This window comes from Aphelocoma coerulescens, chromosome 3 (genome assembly GCF_041296385.1).
Source record: "Aphelocoma coerulescens isolate FSJ_1873_10779 chromosome 3, UR_Acoe_1.0, whole genome shotgun sequence".
NCBI classification, from domain to species: Eukaryota; Metazoa; Chordata; class Aves; order Passeriformes; family Corvidae; genus Aphelocoma; species Aphelocoma coerulescens.
This window is the reverse complement of record NC_091016.1, coordinates 110,867,835-110,887,990: the sequence shown is the minus strand read 5'-3', so window position 1 is coordinate 110,887,990 and position 20,156 is coordinate 110,867,835. Positions and strand designations below refer to the sequence as shown.

The 20,156-nt window shown below is 38.3% G+C and overlaps 1 protein-coding gene across 2 annotated transcripts in view; it reads left to right on the top strand.

Annotated features, from left to right (window-relative positions):
* NOL10 (nucleolar protein 10) overlaps positions 1-11,857 on the top strand; it is a 52,557-nt gene extending 40,700 nt beyond the window's left edge. For both annotated transcript variants that reach the window (XM_069011591.1, XM_069011593.1), the window contains exons 18-21: positions 992-1,165; positions 1,564-1,811; positions 6,932-7,034; positions 10,555-11,857. In XM_069011591.1, coding sequence (XP_068867692.1) covers positions 992-1,165; positions 1,564-1,811; positions 6,932-7,034; positions 10,555-10,674 — 645 coding nt within the window. In that variant the 3' untranslated portion in view covers positions 10,675-11,857. The remainder of the gene's footprint in view (positions 1-991; positions 1,166-1,563; positions 1,812-6,931; positions 7,035-10,554) is intronic.
* The last annotated feature ends 8,299 nt before the right edge of the window (positions 11,858-20,156 follow it).

Below are 20,156 nucleotides of genomic sequence, written 5' to 3'. Positions count from 1 at the left end.
ATGAGAGTTCAGTAGATGGGGACTGATTTGTCTTGGAGCCCATAGAGACTGTGTAATTAAGTAGACTAAACAGAGTATATATAAAAATGTATGTTCAGGTTATTTTTCTGAAACAGTATTAGAGTCCTATGACAAGCAATTTATTTTAGGCTTTGGGATTTAATTTTTGGCTGTGATTGAAAGTTCATTTGCAGCATTTTTGTGTTTGAAATTTACTCTTGTTTTCTGTATCCTTAGTTCCACCCTACTTTTCTTAAGTAACAATGAAAACCTAATGCTGTGGTGGGATTGATATGCTGGTATAAATTGAGCAATGTTAAAAAATTAGCACTTTATAATAAAAAGCTATGTATGTAATGATTTTAAAATTACAATAACTGGTCTTCTCATAAGCTGAATTAGTAGGTTGAACTGTTCTGAATTCATCAGTAGCATAATTTACACTGAGTTCATTTTACTTTGACATGAATAACTGCCTTTTCCATTCTGTATGTGAAAGTAGTGGAAAAAAAGTGTTATAATATGTATAAAAACACTTCCTCTTAAGTATTTACAGTAAAATAATAGTAGCATTGCATAAAGGCATGTACCCTTATAATTTGTTTTACATGTTGTAGAATCATCCCCATCAGGCAGTATATTTGCCTTGGAGGTACTGCTGATTAGTCAGTAGATACCAACATGTCTCCAGACTAGCTGGCTGAATGCATGAGAAACATTTATTTGAAAATATTAGTAATTGTGTATTTAAAGTGTCTATACTGTGCATTTAAAAAAAAAAAAAAAACCTCTTGCTTACAGGTAGCTTTGAACAATCTTTGTAAAAATACAGTAAGCATAAATCTTGATTTTTATTTGACCTGGAAGGATAAAGCAACTGGCATTTCATATGCTGGTTATTAATTTTGTTTAATTAAAAAAAAGTGTTACTTATTTTGTTAATGTCTGTTTCAGAATTGTCTAACTTGCTCATGCTTTACTTCTGTTCCAGAATCTGCCAAGTCTTCTCAAAGATGATCGTTTTAAGGTCATGTTTGAGAATCCAGATTTCCAGGTAGATGAGCAGAGTGAAGAATTTAGGTTACTTAACCCACTTGTTTCTAAAATAAGTGAGAAAAGAAAGAGGAAGCTAAAGATCTTAGAAGAACTGGAAGCACAAGGACAGGTAAAATATTTTCCATTCGGAAGACTCCATAGGCTTTTTTTTCCCTCTCTTTCAAGCATTCAGACTTTTCACCCCAGAAAGATGGAGGCAATGCAAGAATGTCTTATCAGCTACAATAATTAAGTGTAATTTATAATTTTAATCTAGTTTTTAGATGTAAATTATATTGTTTCTGCACAAATATAGATTTGAAAAACATAAAATACGTAGATGGTAACAACTTTGTAATATATTTTCAGCTTCATTTGCTGTTACTGCTTTTGTTTAAAGATTGTAGTTCTCTTCAGCTGTATCTAAAACAGCTGTGTGTAAAAGCTGTCCCATACTCTTAATTGCAGGAATGGTTTGAAAAGAAAATTAGTTGATGATTTCTTATTTTATACTATTTTTGTCTGCAGGAAGAGGAGGAAGAACCAGAAGGAAAAGCAAGTGATGCAGAAAGTTCTGAGAGTTCAGATGATGAAAAAGGCTGGGTTGAAGAGGTCAGGAAACAGCGCAAGCTTTTACGCCAAGAGGAAAAACTAAAGCGGCAGGAAAGGCTCAAGGAAGATCAGCAAACATTACTGAAACCTCAGTTTTTTGAGATTAAAGAAGGAGAGGAATTCAGAAGCTTCAAAGACTCTGCCAAAAAACAAAAATTAATGAAGTAAGACTAATGTTCCTATTTTAATAGCTGGGGGTGGATGATTCTCAAGTGTTTCCCTACAATGCAGTCCAGTGATGTTTTGGCTTGGAAGCTCTTGCTAGTAAAGCCACATCTGGTGATCCAAGGATATAACTTAAAGTGACATAGTCATTGAATGAGATTAGTAAGATATGGGGGATCCATTACTCAGTGTTGGCAAAGTGCTGTTGTCACAGATAACAGTCATGTCTTGTGAGTGGTTATATTTCTCCACCAGTGTCAGTATGAGGTTAACAGACTGGAGGTTTTTCATCTGACCACCTAAAAGGATGTAGAATGCTACATGAATAGTTTTGGGAGTAGGATCAAGGTGGGTCAAGACAGTAAAATTGTTTTGTCTGGGTATTTTTATGACATCTAAAAATTTTCAAAACCTACACTGTCCTTATAATGTCAGAACTTACTATTTCTGCTTTTTTTTTTTTTTTTTTTGCAATACAAAGTACCACACTGGGAGGGTGTTAACTGTTAAGTGTAGCTGGTTTGGTTTGGTTTTTTCATTTCCTTAAACTGATGATCATATGAAATAACAGGTACATGGATAAGCATGTCAAACTAAAGAAAGAGCACATTAAATTAAAAGACTTGGCTTTGAGGTGCTCAGTGCCTGCAAATCTCATTGATTTAGTTTTTTTCAGAGGCGAGTTGAGCCCTTCAGAAGATGAGATATAATAGCCTTTTCTTGTTTGGAGCACAAACACTTATTAAACCTTTCAAGACAGTAGCTTCAAAGTTCTTGCAGCACAGTTGGTGCAGAGCAGAATTTTGACTAATGTTGGAAACTGCTTGTTGGGCTAGATGGATCTCATAATAAGCATTTTGGTTTTACTTAAAATGAAATTATACAGTCAAAGAAAAGAAAGTGAATAATATAATGGGGCTGTTTCTTTATGTCACTAATGACTACAGTCTAGTTGTTTTAGAATTGAAATTTTCTGAAGACACAAAGAAACATTTGATAAAAATTCAGCCTTTTAACTAGAACGATCATGTAAAAGGGATTTTTAAGTATTAGCAAGATAGTGTTCCTATGGTAGTCAGATAGTCTATGATTTCCATGTTGTAAGATTTCTCTTAAGTAGAAATAGTGGTATTTTATAAATTGGGATTTATAGCAGTTCTGCAGAACTGATTCCCATGTTTTCCTTAGCTGTTTTTTATCAGCAAGTAATTTCACACAAGGATTTTTCTTTTTTTTTTTTTTTAATTGAATATACCCACTTATTCTGTTAACTTCCTTAGCTATTTCCATTAACTTTCTTCTGATTGTTTTTCTTTTTTTTCTTTGTTCCAGAAGATGAAGCAACTTTTTAATTTTGTCAGTTTTTCTTCTTTGTCAGGAGAAAATCCACTCTGGACACTCTGACAAAGTATTGTAGATTAAAAATACTTTTTTTTTACATTGTAATTTGGTTTATAGTCATATTAGCTGTAACTTGGAAGGAGCCTGACAGACTGGTCAAATGACACTGTATTCTCAGTGCGAGTGAAATACGTCATTAAAAGGCTCTATGGCTGCAGCCTACTCATATACTGTTCCTTTGCACAAATTCAGCTGCTAAGCTCTAAAGCAAATTCTCAAGGACACTCAATTTGAAGCATAAAGATTTCATTTTATTCAAAACATTGAAGGCTTAAATGTGAACAAGAGTGTGGAAATTCAAGTAAATAAGCCAAGACAGGTGTAAGGAAGAGAAGAAACATTTAGAAAAAAATAATGCAGGGCAACACAGGATAAAGTAAATTTTTTCTTTTTGGTTTTAAGGGAGCAAAATAATTTCTTCAGCCCAGGAAAAACAAAAGCAGATATCACAGATGTGTCCAGTAGATGAAGGAATGTCTGTGATGACATAAGCTGTGAAAAGACTTTTAAAAGACTGCTTTTAAAGAAAGGAGAGTCTGCTTTAAGATTGGCTGCTAATGGATACCCTCTGTGGTAGGTGCACAGATAGGATATAGTGTAAAATGTGAAAAAAAAAGGAGAAGAATTTGAGGACAGAATAGAATGACCAAAAATATTAATGTGGTAGCATCACTTCCTTTGTTTTCTGAGTTGCTGTTATTGAATTTACTTACATGGGTTTTTTTTTATCTTCGTCTAATCAATTAGCTCTATACTCACTGATCCCCTTTGTGCTCATCCAAGCATTGTTCTCAGTATGGAGTTTGGTGTTCCTCAAATTCTTAGAAGAAATTTGAAAATCAGCAGCTGATGTCTGTTTCATATAATGCATATCTGATATTATTTTGTAATCATAATTGTTGTGAGCTAAATTGTTGGGTTCATAAGCATTTTTACATATTAGAATTTTATGGAGAAAAACATGTTTTGTGCTGGTCTTATCCAGTGATAAGTAGTCAGCATAAAAGTAATTAAATCAAGTAGCATACTGAAACCTGGAAAGACTGTAGTGGCATGTACAATCTGGTGAGGCTGGCATGTTTGTCTTTGATTTGATATATCCAAGTTATGGAATGATGGTCTGTGACCAATATAATTAAGTACCTTAATACCTTCACTACGCATTTAATGGCTAGATGTTCTTTTTTTCTCTAATCATATAATGTTCTACCTGAGGAAACAGTTTATGACTTATATAAAACTGGGTGTTTCTTTTGACATGTTCCTGACTCAGCACGGCTCCAAGCCCAACTTCTAAAGCAGTGGTGCGTACTATAAATTCCTTCCTAGACCCACAGTCTACTCATCTCTCTGCGCAGGAAAGCTGCAAAATTTACTCATGGTTCTATAAAACACCTTGTCTCAAATCCATCTACATTTAATTTTCCCCTTTTGTACTCTTACACTTTCACAAGAAACCTCCAAATCCTTGCTTTGTTTCCCTGCAACATAGGTTTCCTACCTAGTAACTTGAAAGAGAAGCATAAAAGGAAAGGATTTTTATCTGTGTGTTAAGAGTTCTTTTGATTTACTTGATGTCCCTTTAAAGAGTATGTTACTGAAGTTAAAGCATGTCAGAATTCTATAGCAGTCATATTTTATGAAAAGTATGACAGTCAATGTATGTGTCTTCAGAGGTGGCCAAGAAAGCCATAGTTGATAGTCCTAGGTGTTGTTAAAGAGGTATTCTTGTTTTACAGCAGGAAAAGTCCTGAAAAACTGTTCTCCTTATAATGAGGGGAAAAAAAGGGTAATTTTTTGTTTGATTTTTACATTAGAACAGGGGAATTTGCTTCTCATAACACTGTAAATTAATCCCTTGAATTAATTTGTTGAGGAAGACATGAAAAAAACCCAGCCAAAACAAAAAACCCAGCTGTTGTTTGTGTATCAGTATGTACAATTCACTATCACTTGAAGTCTGCACGTTTTCAGATAAATAGAACCATACCTACATTTTTTCAGTAAGATTACAACCCCACAGCATGTTGCTAGTATCTACTCATTTTAATTTTTCTCCTGACTGAAGCAGTGTCTAGGCAGTCATGCTAAATAATTGCTGGGTAGTAGCCATATTTCTCCAGTTCACTTTCAAAGGGGAGAAAAATGGGACTTCACTTGAATGTAGAAATCCCACCACAATGTTGGTGACTGATCTTCTGCCACAGTTAGCTCTAAGGCTTAGCTTGTCTTTCCGATTCGCACAGATGGAACAAGTTTTCACATGTACTCAATAAAAATATACTACAGAAAAAAATACAATCAAAGTACCTAGTCATGAGAAATAAAGTAGTTCTTGACAGTAATTTTTCATTGTTAATCTGAAAAGTCTTTGTTACATAAAATGGCTCATTAACCAAAATGCAGTGGACTTCAGAGACTTCATGCATAGGCCACCACAGCCATGAGTTCTTCATACACAGTAAATGCCATTGACTCTGGTGGCTGCCAATCATCTCTATTTTTATGATGATTTATTTCCACTTCAAAAGTTGTACAAAAAACGTCTCTTGGCCCTCTTCAGAGAGAGCTAATGAGGCACTAATAGCATCTCAATTTGCAGAAACTAATTTTGTTTACAGTTAGGAGAATGTTTTCTAAGCACATGCAGAGTGAGTTTGATTGTACAAGCCATGTCATATTCTCAGAGGGTGCTACTTACTCGTAGGACCTACATTATAGGAGAAGGTTGAGCCATGTTAGGAGTCACAGGTGCCTTTAGGGAGGCTGGCTGAAGCCAGCACTGTCCCTGCCTGCCTGCCTTCCCCCTGAGCTGGAGGCTTATGTGGGAACAAGGCATTTTTCCACTCCTCAGCTGTTCTGGTTTACAGCCCAACTTAACTGAAGTCAGCAACCATGATATTAAATACCAGCTCACAACCTGGAGCAGCTGGGGCATGTCCATATGTCTTGCTTTTGCAGGGCATTAACTTCCGGTGGAGGAGAGCTGAAATCAGTATGAGTTTTGGCCACACCACCTACCTCCTTCTCCACAGAAAAGCTGGAGTCTGGAGCCTGAGGGAGAGGCTCTACACCAGTTTGCTTACAGAAACTCAGTGATAAGCACTGTGCTTGAAGGCATATGCTTCTGTGGAGCTCCTCTCTGGGCCCAGGGTCTGTCTTTATCACATTCACTTGTTTATATTGTTCTTTTATTCAGAAAACTACTTAGACTGTTGCAGGCACAGTGTCCGAACAGGCATTTGTGTTTGGATTAAGTAGTGAAATGGTTCATTTGGTGATTAATTCATTCTGGTGTATAGTCAAGCTTACTTCCTTCCTTCAAAAGTGTTTCCAATTCAGAAATTATAAGACTTCAAAAAAACTGAATATCTAGCCTTACTTTTTTTATTTGTGCAGTTTAATATCCCCTGCTTTATTGGACATTTCATAGAAAACTATAGCAATAGAAGGGTGTGGTTTCTTTCTCAACTTGAGTCATGTTACTTTTTAGCAGCAAAAACAATGAACTTTACATAAATTTTAAAAGTGTTTCTACTAAAAGCAGTATCTGGAGGGAATTATTTGAATTTGTCTTTCTGTTTCCTGAATGTTTATTTTTTTAGTTATGACATTTCAAGGTTTCAGAGAAATTGAGGTTTGTTTTGACTGCATTATCAACTTTTATTACAGTAAAAAGATGGCAAAAATAGGGGCTAATGTTAGTTTTTCTCTGCAGGAAAACTCTTGAAGATCGTTTAAAGCTTGAAGAAAAGCTTGGCACACTCAATGTGTCTGATACCACAGTAGGCAGCAAACAGGCAACATTCAAATTAAAGAAGGTGAGCTATATATATATATAATTTTTAAGATAATGCACAGGTAACTTTAGTTTTTGCATGAAAGAACAGGAACTTTAAAACCATCAAGCAAATGTCCCTCTTCATTTCTTTATAAGCTGCCAACTCTTCAGGTCCTTGCCAAGAGAATGAAAGCCTCCGGTAGTGCTCTGTGTGTTTATCCCATATAACTCAGGCAACACTCATAAAATCTTACATTCTGGTGGAAAATAATGGCTTGCATCTTTTAATAGTTTATTTGCAGAGGTACCACCAGAAGCTTGTGACCTTCCCTGACTTCAGTGCCAGCACTGATCAGATCTCAGTCTGCAGGTCCAAACACAAGTGAGGGTGCTGCAGGGGACAGGCTTTCTCTTGGTTTAGCATGGTGAGAGGTCTCAGCATGACAGAAACAGAGCTCCAAACCACCTTTGTTGTTGACTTTATGTAACACAGGTCACAGGAATGAGCTGGTCCTATACTGGTTGTCATATTCCATATGGAGTTAACTGCTGTCTATTTACCCTTTCCAAGGGTTTTGATTTTCCATTCTAAAGGATTTTGTAGATTGCATACGGGTGATTGCTTTATAACATGGGGACAGTTAAATAAATGCCTGTGTGCATCTGCTACTGCTGCAGAACATTTAGGGATTTTTTTACCAGAAAATTGCTTTAGAACTGAGGAGAGGATTCAGTTTAAAAGCTGAAGACCCATATGAATTAATAATTGACCTGAGAAAATTTACTTTGGTTAAAATTGGTTTTCCTCAGGTAAGCATCTTTGCTGTAACACATTTCTCCTTACCACTTGTCAAATACTGTTCTCACTGGTAAAACACTGTCACAAAAATGGCTAAGTAGTTACTTGATTGTCACATTGGATATGCCTGAAGGAAAAAAAAAAAAGTCAGATTTACTGACTGTTTCTACCTTACTTTACTGATTATTATCTGTTTGCAGATGTCCTTTTTCATCTGTTTTTGATTCCTATATTGCTGGAATTTAATATGTGACTGTGGAATAAGTCGCAAATTCCTCTGCAGTGCCCTGTAGGGTAACCATTCTGGTGATTTTACCAACTCTGTAACTGATATATTGGTGTCTTACAGCTTAATAAATGGGCTTTGCAGGGCTTCAAAGCACAGATTTTTTTACAGTAGCTTTAACTGAAGAAGTGTAAAGCCACAAGGTTTCGTGCAGTTGGTGGTGCACACTGAACTGTCACTTTTTACTGACAGTTTTGTAAAGACTTGGGGGAGCAAGGTAGACAGACCCTGCAGGAAGAAGGCAGACACAGCAGTGGTTCAGAATGCCAATTTTACTTGATTCCATCAGATAAGATACAGCTTTGAGGGTTTTTTAAAATTTTGGTGCTTCTAACATATATGGATTTTCTTTTCCCTGACTATTTACTGATATTGCTTTATTAAAATATGTACACTGTAGCCATCTGAATTAAAAAGATTTTTAAAAATCTAATTTAAAGAAAAATAATGCATCTACAGTGGAGATATTTTCTCCTATCAGCAGAACAACAAAGTAAGACTTACAGGTCTTCTCTCAAATAAGCAGACTCTGTGGATATCTTCTGAAGTCCCAAGGAATGGAGAAGGGAGAGCTAGGAGGAAGTCATGCTATGCAGTCATGGCACTCCTTTTCAGAAGATGAAGAGTTGGAGCTGACATGCCAAAAAAGGGGTTTTAGTGTTACTTGAAACATCAACTTAGGCTTTGTGATGCCCTTTCCTCAAAGGGCAGGTGTATTTAGGAGTAGGTGGAAAGATTTAGCAGGTGAGAGAATTGTCCTTCCTTAGGGTTGGTATCACTTCAACTCCTAAGTTAGAGGAATTGAGGCTGAACTTGGCTCTTGCAGGTGTGGTATGCTGGCAGCCTCCTGATGCCCAGCTACCATCATTGACAGATCCAGGGATGAAACTGTTTGTCATTGATATTTCACAGTTTAGTTTTCAGGGGATTTGAATATGGTTCCTACAGTGTGGCAACTTATTTTTCGATTTCAATATGCTTTATCATAGCAAATAGATCTAACAAAATAGCAGGATTTCTAATATGTCAAAGTACTTACACTTTTAGGACAGTATGGAAGACATTTAAAAAACCCAAACCATAAAATTTCTAATGCAGATCAAGGTCATTCCGTTTCAGTACACTATGAGTAGCTGTCAACGTGAACTTAAGTAAGATTCATCAAGACTGTTTCAGAAGAGGTCTGGAAACAAAGAGAAGCTACTTGTATTTTCAAATAGTGGGTTTCTTGTTGCTCTACTTGCAACGAAAACAGGAATTAATAAATTTCATCAAAGTCTGAAGACCAGTAGTTTTTTTGGCCTTGATACCAGTATGGGCTGATTGCTACATTTGGTAAACTGGTTTGTATCTCACCTCAGCCAAAATGCTGTCCATGCAAGCAGATCTCTAGCTCAGCTTAAATGGTAGGTGAATGGGAGACGGGGGAAGAGATGAGCTGACACGAATACTGTTGGTTACAGAATGAGATGCAATGGGGATGCAGCTGCATCTATGTAGTGGTTTGGTCTGACAATCTACAGTGGTAATTCTGTCATGCTGTCAGTGCAGTTATCCTGGGCTGCTTGAGATTGCTCAAATTGCTGGAGTACTTTTAGCATGGACAGTTGCCTGAGCTTGGCTAGTTCAAGTCTGCTAGTTCCAGTTTCTGCCTAGCTGAAAGAAAAGCTTTAGTCTTCCAAAGAAAATAGTAGTTTATGGCTGTAAGAACCATTTCATCTACATGGTACATAAATTAAACCCTTCCAGCATGTTTTTGATTAAGAGAAGAAACATTAATAGAGCATGTGCCACAGGAGCAGAGATTTAGAATTACTTCCATGTAGAAAGTCTTTCTAGAACTGCACACAGCATATCAAACACTTCCAAGAACTCCTAAGAACACATTTTAGGAGATGTGTATGCTTCAGCAAATTTAACTAATTGTTCAGTCTTTTTAAAATTAAATTGTGCAATATTAAGCCTGACAGATTTCAAGAAGCATTTGGACAGTAGTCTTGGGCACATAGTGTGATTCTGTCCAGGGAGACTCCTGTAGAGCCAGGGTTTGGACTCGGTACTTGTGAGTCCCTTCCAACTCAGCTTATTCTATTCTGTGATTCTGTGGTTAAACTTGAAAACACTAGTTAACCAAAGTAGATACTAAGTAGCCACAAATTGGGATCTACATTCTTCAGGGTATTTAAACATAAATTCTGGAGTGTATTCTTAAGCTTTGTTTTTTATCTGAAATACATTGTTCACTGTTTTTTGATATCTTTATGTTAAACATTTGCTCTGAAAAACTTGGACTGGTAATGCCTGAGGATATCCAGAATTAACAGGTAGAGTCTGACACAAGATAGCATGGGGCAACTAATGGTAACACTTCCAGATTTGCTTAATGGAATTCTGACTTGATATATTGATATTGGAACAATGAGGTGATCTGTAAATTTACAAGAACCTGAGTCTATTTTTGTTTTAATATTCCAGTCAGAGCAGCAAAGGAAACAGCAGGAAGCTGAGAAACTGCATCGTCAAGAGAGGAAAAGTCTTCGGCGCTCTGCCAGTCAACTCAAGAGCAGACGTGGAAGAGGACGACTATTTCACTGATTTATGTTATTTTTTTTTTAAGAAACTTCTTACCTCATTTTTCATTTGAAAAGAGGCTTTTTCAAATTGGGACACAGTACCAATGATTTGTATTTTGATTCATTGGTGAACACAAAGCCAGAACTTCCTAAACGCTGTGTTAATTATTGAAAAGTTTATGAAAGTTAAAGTACTGACCAAAGGACACTATGGATATTGTCCAGTGTGAACTGTATTTGTTCATAAATCACCAGCAACCGGTTATTGTGTTACCCTGGATGTTTTCTATATAAGAATTTATATATACAATGAGGCTGCCTGTCTTTTGTTTAACTTAAGAGCTGTGAGTTTTTGTTTCTGAAATCTTTGTGACTGCTTAGGTAGAAGATCATGGGTAAGTTATTTTGTCTAAAAGCTTATCTTTACAAGGGCACAACAAATTTTTCATCTTGAAGGATGACACACAATTGTATTTTTCAAAAACTGACTTTGGCTTTATATTCTTGGGTTGCCTTTAGTAGCAAATGGTACAAATGGTTGTCAGAAGGGCAACTGAGAATGCCTGATTTGGGTTCCTTTGAGTCATTCTATAAGGAAACCTCTCTTGCCACACCAGGTACAAAGAGGAGGCTCAGAAGCATCCCCTATTACTAAGTCCTATTAACTTAGATTTTGTAAATACTACCTTAACTCATGTAAAACCTGCACCTGATGTTTCTGTTTTGGAAAGCCAGCCATGGTTCAACATAGATCAAGTGGTATATGTTCACATAACAAGCACTTTAAGGCTATGCCAGTAGTCTCCTATGCTTCAAAAAAAGAGTTTTAAAAACCTAGAACCTAAATAGGTCACTACTTCAGCGAATAAATTAACTTTTACCTTTGAACCTAAAAGAACCTTTTTATTGCTTTTTAAAAGCTTTTATAGATTGCCTTTTTGCTAGATCAAAAAAACCTCTGAACTTTGGCTCCAACAAGAATCAGTGAATCCTTCTGTCACTGTAAATCTTTTTAAGAGACTCGTAGGTTCTTAAGTGTTTTGCTTTATAAACCAGAGGGGTATTAATCTGGTCAGGTCTCTTGGACAGTATTTATAGAATCTTTGCAGTTACTTCAGTAAAAGCCTTCATTCCTCATAGCCTCATATTTTGTTGTTGTTAAATAATAATTTAACATAGTTAAATTTTTTTTCTCCCTGACATAATTTTACCTGCTTTAATTCTTGTTTTAATTATATTGTTGCCTTTGGTTTAAAAAGGCATTTTTACCTGATATTTTTATCTTTAAAAACTTACACTGCAGTTATCACCTCTGCCCTTGCATTCAACTAAAGGATGAGTCTCTCAATACTTAGTTTTTTACCTCTGTCAAATTACTGCATTGTCCAAAAGCTTCTCATGCTTTTTATTTAGCACAGAACTATTCAGTATTCCAATGTCAGTCTCACCCATGCTGTAAGTACAATTATTACTTCTCCTTAGGCGCTGAGAAATGTGAATGCAGTTGTGGTTGCTTCAGGGTATGTCCCTCTTTTTGGAGTCTTGTCTTCTGACCTGCAAGCCTCTGAAATCCAAATGCAGTGACAAGTTAAAATTTGTACTAGTGCAATATCTTCCCTCTGGAGCATTATGTGATCTCTTAGAAACTATCTCTGTGCGATTCTGGTGTGTTCAAGTCATACACGGGGCTGTATGAACGTGGAAAGATTAACAGGGGAAACTGGCCTCCATTGTGGTTGGTACAGGGCACTGGGTGGACAGAAGTGGTGCTGTAAGAGCAGCAATTTGGCAGAGTTTGCTCCTTCTCATGGTGGGCCTAAATCCCCATTACATTTGCTCTAGAGCTGCATTTACGGTATAAGGCATCTGTATTTCAGCATTGATTTTGTGGGCTGTCAAGAGCAGTAAAAAACTAAATATGGTTGATTTGCGGGGTGGTAATGAATTGAGTATGAAATGGTTAACTTTCAGCTTAAAATGAGAGTATTTCTTCTGGTTTTGAGATTCTTCTGACTGACTGGTTTAAGTCAGTGTTTTGCTTTTCTTGCACTTACATTCCTAATATAAGTATTGTGATAGTATTGATCATGTGTTTAGGTTGAAACCTCTATGATAAAAGGAATATGGTTTGTACTGTTAGATAGAAGGCACATGCATGCTGCCCTTAGCATGCCATTTATTTCACCTCAAAGGTAGTTGGGGTACATTTTAAACACCTCCTTCGACCTGCTGGCAATGCTCTTCCTAATGCCCCTCAGGGCACCGTTGGCCACAAGGACACGTCATGGACAGCTTGTTGTTCACCAGCACTCCCAGGTCCTTCTCTGCAGAGCTGCTTCCCAGCAGGTCACCCCAGCCTGTACCAGTGCCTGGGGTTATTCCTCCCCAGGTGCAGGACCCTGCATTTGCCTTTGTTAATTTCAAACTGTTCCTCTGCCCATCTCTTCAGCCTGTTGAGGTCCCTCTGAAGGGCTGCAGAGCCCTCTGGGGTATCGGCCACTCCTCCCAGCTTTGCATCATCAGGGAACTTGCTGAGGAGACCTCTGCCCCTTCATACAAGTCATCAATGAGTGAGTTAAACAATACTGAACCTTGGGGGACACCACTAGTGACAAGCCTCCAACTAGACCCTGTGACACTGGTTATGACCCTCTGGGATCTGCCATTCAGCCAGTTCTCAATCCACATCACTGTCCACATAGGGACCTGACATGAAGCATGTTTAGATAGTTGAGATAGATTAAGTAGATTAACAGCAGGTTAAAGTTGTTCTTGAGCAGCTATCTGGGAAGATTGAAAGTTTCAGTAGAAGCTGGAGTATCAATGCAACATCACTGCAAATGAATTAGCTTCATCATGCAATCAAAGCAGGTGTTTCTTAAGTGTCAACCTGGTTTCATTAATGTTTTTCAGTCAGCAGTTTCACTTCATTTTCCATGGTGCAGGAATCAGTATTCATCCAGAATTGCAATTCCTAGAAGCTGAGCTGTTGCTGGGATCCCTTGTGGCATTTAAGGTTCATCTTCTTAAGGTAAGTGTGATCAGATGCTGTAGCCTCATTGAAACCCTGATTGTTTCATACATATGAGAACTTACAGTGAGCATCAGTTTAAAAACCCACTATAAATAAATGTACAGATAGTGGTTAAATGTGAGTGAAATGCTGGTGAGATAAAGGAATGGCCTGGGTCTGATGTGTCACCTGTACTTCAGTATTTTTACTCCACAAGTAATATGATTTATATTGGTTAGACTGTTAATCATTCAACTAGCATTGAACCAAAACTAATTGTCTCATGTTCTTTCCAAAATTCTGTTACCAAGCCAAGAATCATTCTGTGTTCCTGTGGCTGGTATAATTGTCTGAAATTAGGAGCATCTACCAGTTTAAACAAAACAGTTAAAAAATTTACCCCACACTGCTGGTTTTTAATATCTGAACAAAAGAAATGTGATTTCAAAATATTACCCTGCATATATAGCAAGTGTGTGTAAAATGTATATGCACATTTTTGTACTCATGGGGTTTATGTATGGAGCTTAAAGCAGGTTTGAGATGTCAAGGTTCAGGAGGAGTTGTGAGAGGGAATGGAACAGTTTTCAGATTACTCCATCTTGCTTTGCAGCAGCCTTTTATATTTGTGTTCTTCATGTTTCCAGATGTGGAAATGGGGAATATAATTTAATTCCAGGAAGACAGGACCATGTTTCTGATGCAGGAGTACAGTGAAGCAGTACAGTGCTCTCTGCCTGGGGAGGTTGTGCAATGTCCATGAAAAGACTTGTTGGATTAAACATCTGCAGGTATAGATATATATGTATCTTCAGGTGTAGTGGAGCCTTCCCTGAGGAAGAAGAATGGTTTAATGAACTTTAGAGGACCTCTCCAGCCTGATTACTCTATGGATGTTGTAGGGCATAAGGAGGAAGCATGTATCATTAATTGACTGGAGTAATTTTCCCCCTTTCTCTCATCCTTCCACTGAATCACTCACTAGTTTTATCTTTTTATCTCTTTCTTAAAGATAATATACTTCTTGGCATGTTTCCATAGCTAATATATTTTGTCTGATCTTGAGAAGTATGGGGATTTTAAACTGAATGAAAGCACATAAATCTATTAAATAAATTTTACCTCTTGATCATTATCTCTGTATTTCAAAGCCCATTTTACTCAACAACTGACTCTTTGTGTTGAACATGAAATAGTCCTGTCACCAAAATGAACAATTAATAGTAAAGCCTGCAGAAAATAATCAAATTTAGCACCATTTGTAGTTTATATAACTGAAAGAAAAGGAATTCCTCCATTTTAAAGGATCTCTGGGTCATAGAATCATAGTTTCATTTGGGGTGGAAGGGACCTTAAAGATCATCTAGTTCCAAGCCCCTGCCATGGGCAGGGAACTTTCCACTAGACCATGTTGCTCAGAGCCATCCAACCTGGCCTTGAGCACTGCCAGGGATGGGGGGTCCACATATGCTCTGGGCAACTTGTGCCAGTGCCTCACCACCCTTAGAGCAAAGAATTCCTTCTTAATATCTGACCTAAACCCACCCCCTTTCAGCTTAAGGCCATTCTCCCTTGTGCTATCTCTACACTCACTATGTGCCCACATGGAAAGTCCCTCTGCAGCTCTCTTGAAGGTCCCCTTTAGCTATTGGAAGGTGCTTTAAAGTCACCCCGAACCTTTCCCTTCTCCAGGCTGAACAACCACAATTCTCAGCTTATCTTCATAAGAGATGTTCCAGCCCTGTGATCAAATTTGTGTCTCTCCTTTGTTTTTTAATTTGACCCAGATCTTAATCCACATGGGGCCTAGTGGCAAATGTCTGTTGATAAAGTGACACATTACTGTGTGTTTGTCCTGTAAGTGGCATTTCCATAGGAAATACTTGGGAGTATCCTGTGGTACAGACTGATTTGCACTCATCTATGAGCAGAGCTAAAGTGAGTTTCTGTACAAGTGAATGAAAACTACAATGACCAAACCATCCGTACTAGCATAAATTCAGAAATGTGTCTGTCTGTTGCTGACTGTTCTTCAGGATCTCCATCTTCTGTTCTTTGCTTAGTGTTTTAGACTATGGAGCATATCCAAGAAGTGAAGATCCACCCTGAGCATGTTCAGAAAGGAGTAATTTTTATCTTACTCATGAAAAGGATTGACTGCTGCATTTCCTTTGATATCTGTATTTAATTAAAGTACAATACTTTTGCAGCAAGATCAGGTACGATTGAAAATGCTGTCATTCCCAGTGGGTTTATGCTGAGATTTGGGTCAGTTTACCTATGAAGGCAAGTCCTTGTTCCCATTTAATTCTTCATTGAGTGGGGGCAAAAGTAAAAATTCCATTTCCTCATTAAAGAGAAAACTAGGCAGTTGAAGTGGGAAATACCAGCCCAGCCCTAATCAGAATTTATACTCCCAATTCCTGGAACCACCCTTCCCTTCCCTACAGCAGTTTCTGCCAAAGCTGCTCTGCCTCCCTTACTTGCTTATCTCATTTGAACATCTGGCTCTTTCTTCTGGGGTGCGTCTCTCTACACTCCACTTTTTTCTGTTAATATCAGGATCTCTAGTACAAATTTGTACAGATACAGCACAGATTTGAGAATGAGCACTGAAATGGTAATAGTAGACTGGTTGTGTATGGGCACATCTTGAGCAGAAAGGATTTGTATGAGCCTGGAGATACAGAGAGCTGTGGCACCAGAGAGGATTCAGAGCTCGTTCACACTCCTGTGCATGTTGGTGGCAACAGGCAGGGAAACGTTGCTTTAAAGCCCCTAAAATCCACTTCTGCTCTGTGTGTATCTGCACTGCTGTGCTAGCTCTCCTTCAGTAAGGTCTGGGTGTTTTGGCTGGGATTGGTGTGTTTTATAATTTTTTCAAGAATTTTACCTACTACATTAGTATGATTGCAATGTACAGTTATATACATGCTCAGTTACATTATGTACACTTACACAAAAAGTTTAGCATTCAAAAGCATTAAAATGATACATTATCTCATTTCAATCATGAATATTATGTCCTTTTCATTTACCAGCATTTCTTCTGTAAATGCATTTTTTTCTGGTTTTTAACCTTTATAATACTGCCACAAGTGGAGTGCATACAGCAGGGGTCATAAAAGACCACATGCTTACCTGTGAGGATTTAATCATCTTATGCAAATGACAGTGTTGTGAAAAGTAATTATGTTGTCTGTTGGGGTTCTGGTGATATTCCTGTAAACTGAATCAAAAGGGAAGTTTCATCATAGCTACTGTGTGTTTCTCCTTTCCCGGAGGTAAACTGTAGGTTGCCGAATGGGACTATGACACTGTTGCACTGAAAATGAGGCAATATTTTAAACATCTCTCCACAGCAAATAAATACCCTCTATCAAAGATATTTTAGACAGGTTTCAACAAATCACTTTTGCACAATGTCATGGTAACCGCATTGCTGCAATTTAAGTATCACTAGAAGAGTGTGGATAATCATTCTCCAGTTCTTAGGAGAGGGCCTGACGCTGTTCAGTTTGCAAGTACAGACACAACCAGGAGCATTGTGTGTAACATCTCACATGAACCTGTAGCTGTGGGCTGGTGTCACTAATCTGCAACTTAGCCAGTAAGGGAAGACATTAGAATGATTGGTAACTTTAGAGTTATTCCAGTTATTCCAGGAGAATTCAAAAGTGACAATCCTTTATTTCCGTAATCAGTCTCCCAAACCATGAAATGTTCCAGGTAAAAACTGGAAGAAGATGGATGTTTCTCCAGAGCAGAGGGGAGGCACAAGGCTATGTCAGGTATTCCAGAAATGCTTGTCATCCCTGGAGTGGTGGGAACAAAAGCTTGCTTCAGTGATGGCATTTGGGATAGATGTGAGGGCAGGGCTGCCAGGATATGCTGTATATGTGTGCTGGTTTAACAAAACTCGGTTTGTGGGGGCAGGAGAACTCGAATGTGACCAAAGCAAAGAGGATTTACTCCCTCAGGGTGCTGCAGGGTGAAATGACCAAGGTCAAGGCAGGTGGCTCCTTCCCTCCAGAAGTTTTCTCTTTCCCTTCTTAAATGATGTGTACATGATGTCTACTGCAACAATTTCTAGAAAGTAATGCCCAACAATGGATGGCTGCCTTGGCCTCTAGTGATGCCTTAATGCTTCCTCTTAATCACGGAAAAGTAACTGACCTCTAGTGTCAGTTAAGACATACTGTTTTCCCTTGCCTCTGAAGATCTGGGGAATCAGAGCTCTTTCCTTCAAAGAGGCCAGCACTTCCCGTGAAATTGAAGGAATTCTCATAGAAGGAAATAACTTGGAAAAAGTCACTGTTTAATAAGGCAGTCAGTAAAGCAGCTGGAAAGAAGGGGAGAAAGGAGGTGTGGGAAGTCATTTCAGATCTGGTCAAATGTTTCTCTTAAAATTTTTGCAATTAAAAAAAAAGCTTATTAATGTAAACGTCAAATTTTCAAGAGCTGAAATTAATCTGTTCTCATTTGGGGTCTTCAGTGAAAACTTCCAGTGTTTAATTTTATTGCCATTTTCTCCTAGAAGGTCCAATCCCGTCCTGACCTGCTGTGGTTTCTTGCACTTCAGGATCTTTTAAAAACTGGATTCCTCCAGCCAGCATGACAAGGCTGGTGCAGCTGGTCAGGTAGAAACAGTAATATAAACTTTCAAACATTTTTCTGATTCTGCTGCTCCCCTCAACATCTGGAATTACTGGGGATTAGATATTTGGGCACTATCTAATCACAAGGGCTGAAGTGCTGGGCTGTCTGAACCTGTTTTGTCTTCCCTTCTTCCTGGATAGGCATGTTTTTGACACCTTGTTAAATTTTCTCCCCCCTGTCCAGCTGAAGAGGGCAGTGATGGATGAGTCTTGGGGGCACCTGGTGTCCAGCCAGGGTCAACCTGCCACAGACAGACAACTTCTTCATTTTTTCAGTCTGTCTTTAGCTGGTAAGTTAGCAAAACAATTTCTGCACTAAGTAGGAATAGTAGGAATGAAAATTATTATCAATGCTGGTTTTTTTTCTCTAGTGTCATTGGAATTTGGTGACAACTAACTGATAGGAGCTAAGTGCAAATAATTTCTTGATCACAGGAAGCCTTGGAGCTTCTGACTTTGGGACACCCCTACTTCTTCATGTATCACTTCATCTAGCTCACCATACTGAGTAATGCATTTTAGGGCATCTATATGACTAACTTCAAGATACAAACCAGGCTGAAGAACTAGATGAGCTAAGGATCTGTTATTGTGTAAGGTACTTGTACAGCCAACCAACCTCTACTGCATGAGCTTGTGTTATTCCCACAGGTCAAATTTTCTGCTCCTTGGCTAAGGCAAGAATTGGGACCAGGCTCCGGGCTTGCTCAGAGTTCAAGTGTGCTTGAATCTCTGAACACAGCTCAGAAATCCCCAGGACACAGCTGTCCTAAGAGTTTGGCAGCAGCCATGTCTCCAGCCTTCCCTCTGAGCAATCTTCCTGGTCTTTTCTGAAAGCCTTCTGTATGTCAGGGCATTTTAAAACTGCTGTATCTAGAAGTATCTTCCATATTTCAGCAAGGTACCACAGGCTCCCAGTGGAGCCTAGGCAGTGTTCCCTCACCACCAAGCTGAAAAGCAATAGAACCAAAAAACTTTCCATACAAGATTTTACTTTTTTCCATAAATATGAAGGGTCTGTGAAAGTAAAGTTGGCCACTGGATTCAGAGAAAGGAGTATTAAGCCCTAAGGCAGAAGGACATAAATACACAAGGTACAGTAACTATCCTGAGGCACTTCAGTCATGTGAGAAAAGAGACAACTCTTAGTTAAATAAAAAATTTAAATAATTTATTGAAAATAGAAGAATTGAAAAATTACAGAAATTAGAAAAATATAAAGATTTGGGATCCTATGACTCGATAGATGGTATGCCCCAGGAGCGCAGGGATTTTAGATCTTCTGGCTGAGATAGCACTGGACCTCAGGTAGAGAAAAAGGACTTGCAGTGCTCAGCTGACTTTTGGCTGGTCCAAATGTAAAAAAAAACAATTATTAAAGGCTCCTTAATAGGAGTAAGGCTTTTAATGCCCCACACTGATGTCCACCACAGCCAGCCTGCAAAGGACTCTCTCTCCCTTCTCTCTCTGAACTTTTTGAGGGCTGTCTTGTTGTTTTATAGTGCCTTTGCTCCGCCCCAGTCCGCCCACAGCCCGCCCACAGCCTGCCCCCTCGGCTTAAAGTAATTGGTGCTTTCCCTTTGACAGATCATCTCCATCCACCAATGGCTCGTCGTTGTCAGAGGGGTGGTATCAGTTGAGATAAGGGTGCTAAAATGCCTCATTAAAATTCTGGTTGCCACGGAGCTTGCCTACAGGGTAATGGCTATGGGGCTAAAAATAGCTACTGGCTGTTAGAACTGGGGTTTTGGAGTTAGCCTTTGAGTTAGGGTGCAAAGTAATAATACTTAAAAAAATATTAAAATACATCCAACACATCTTAAAACACTTGTA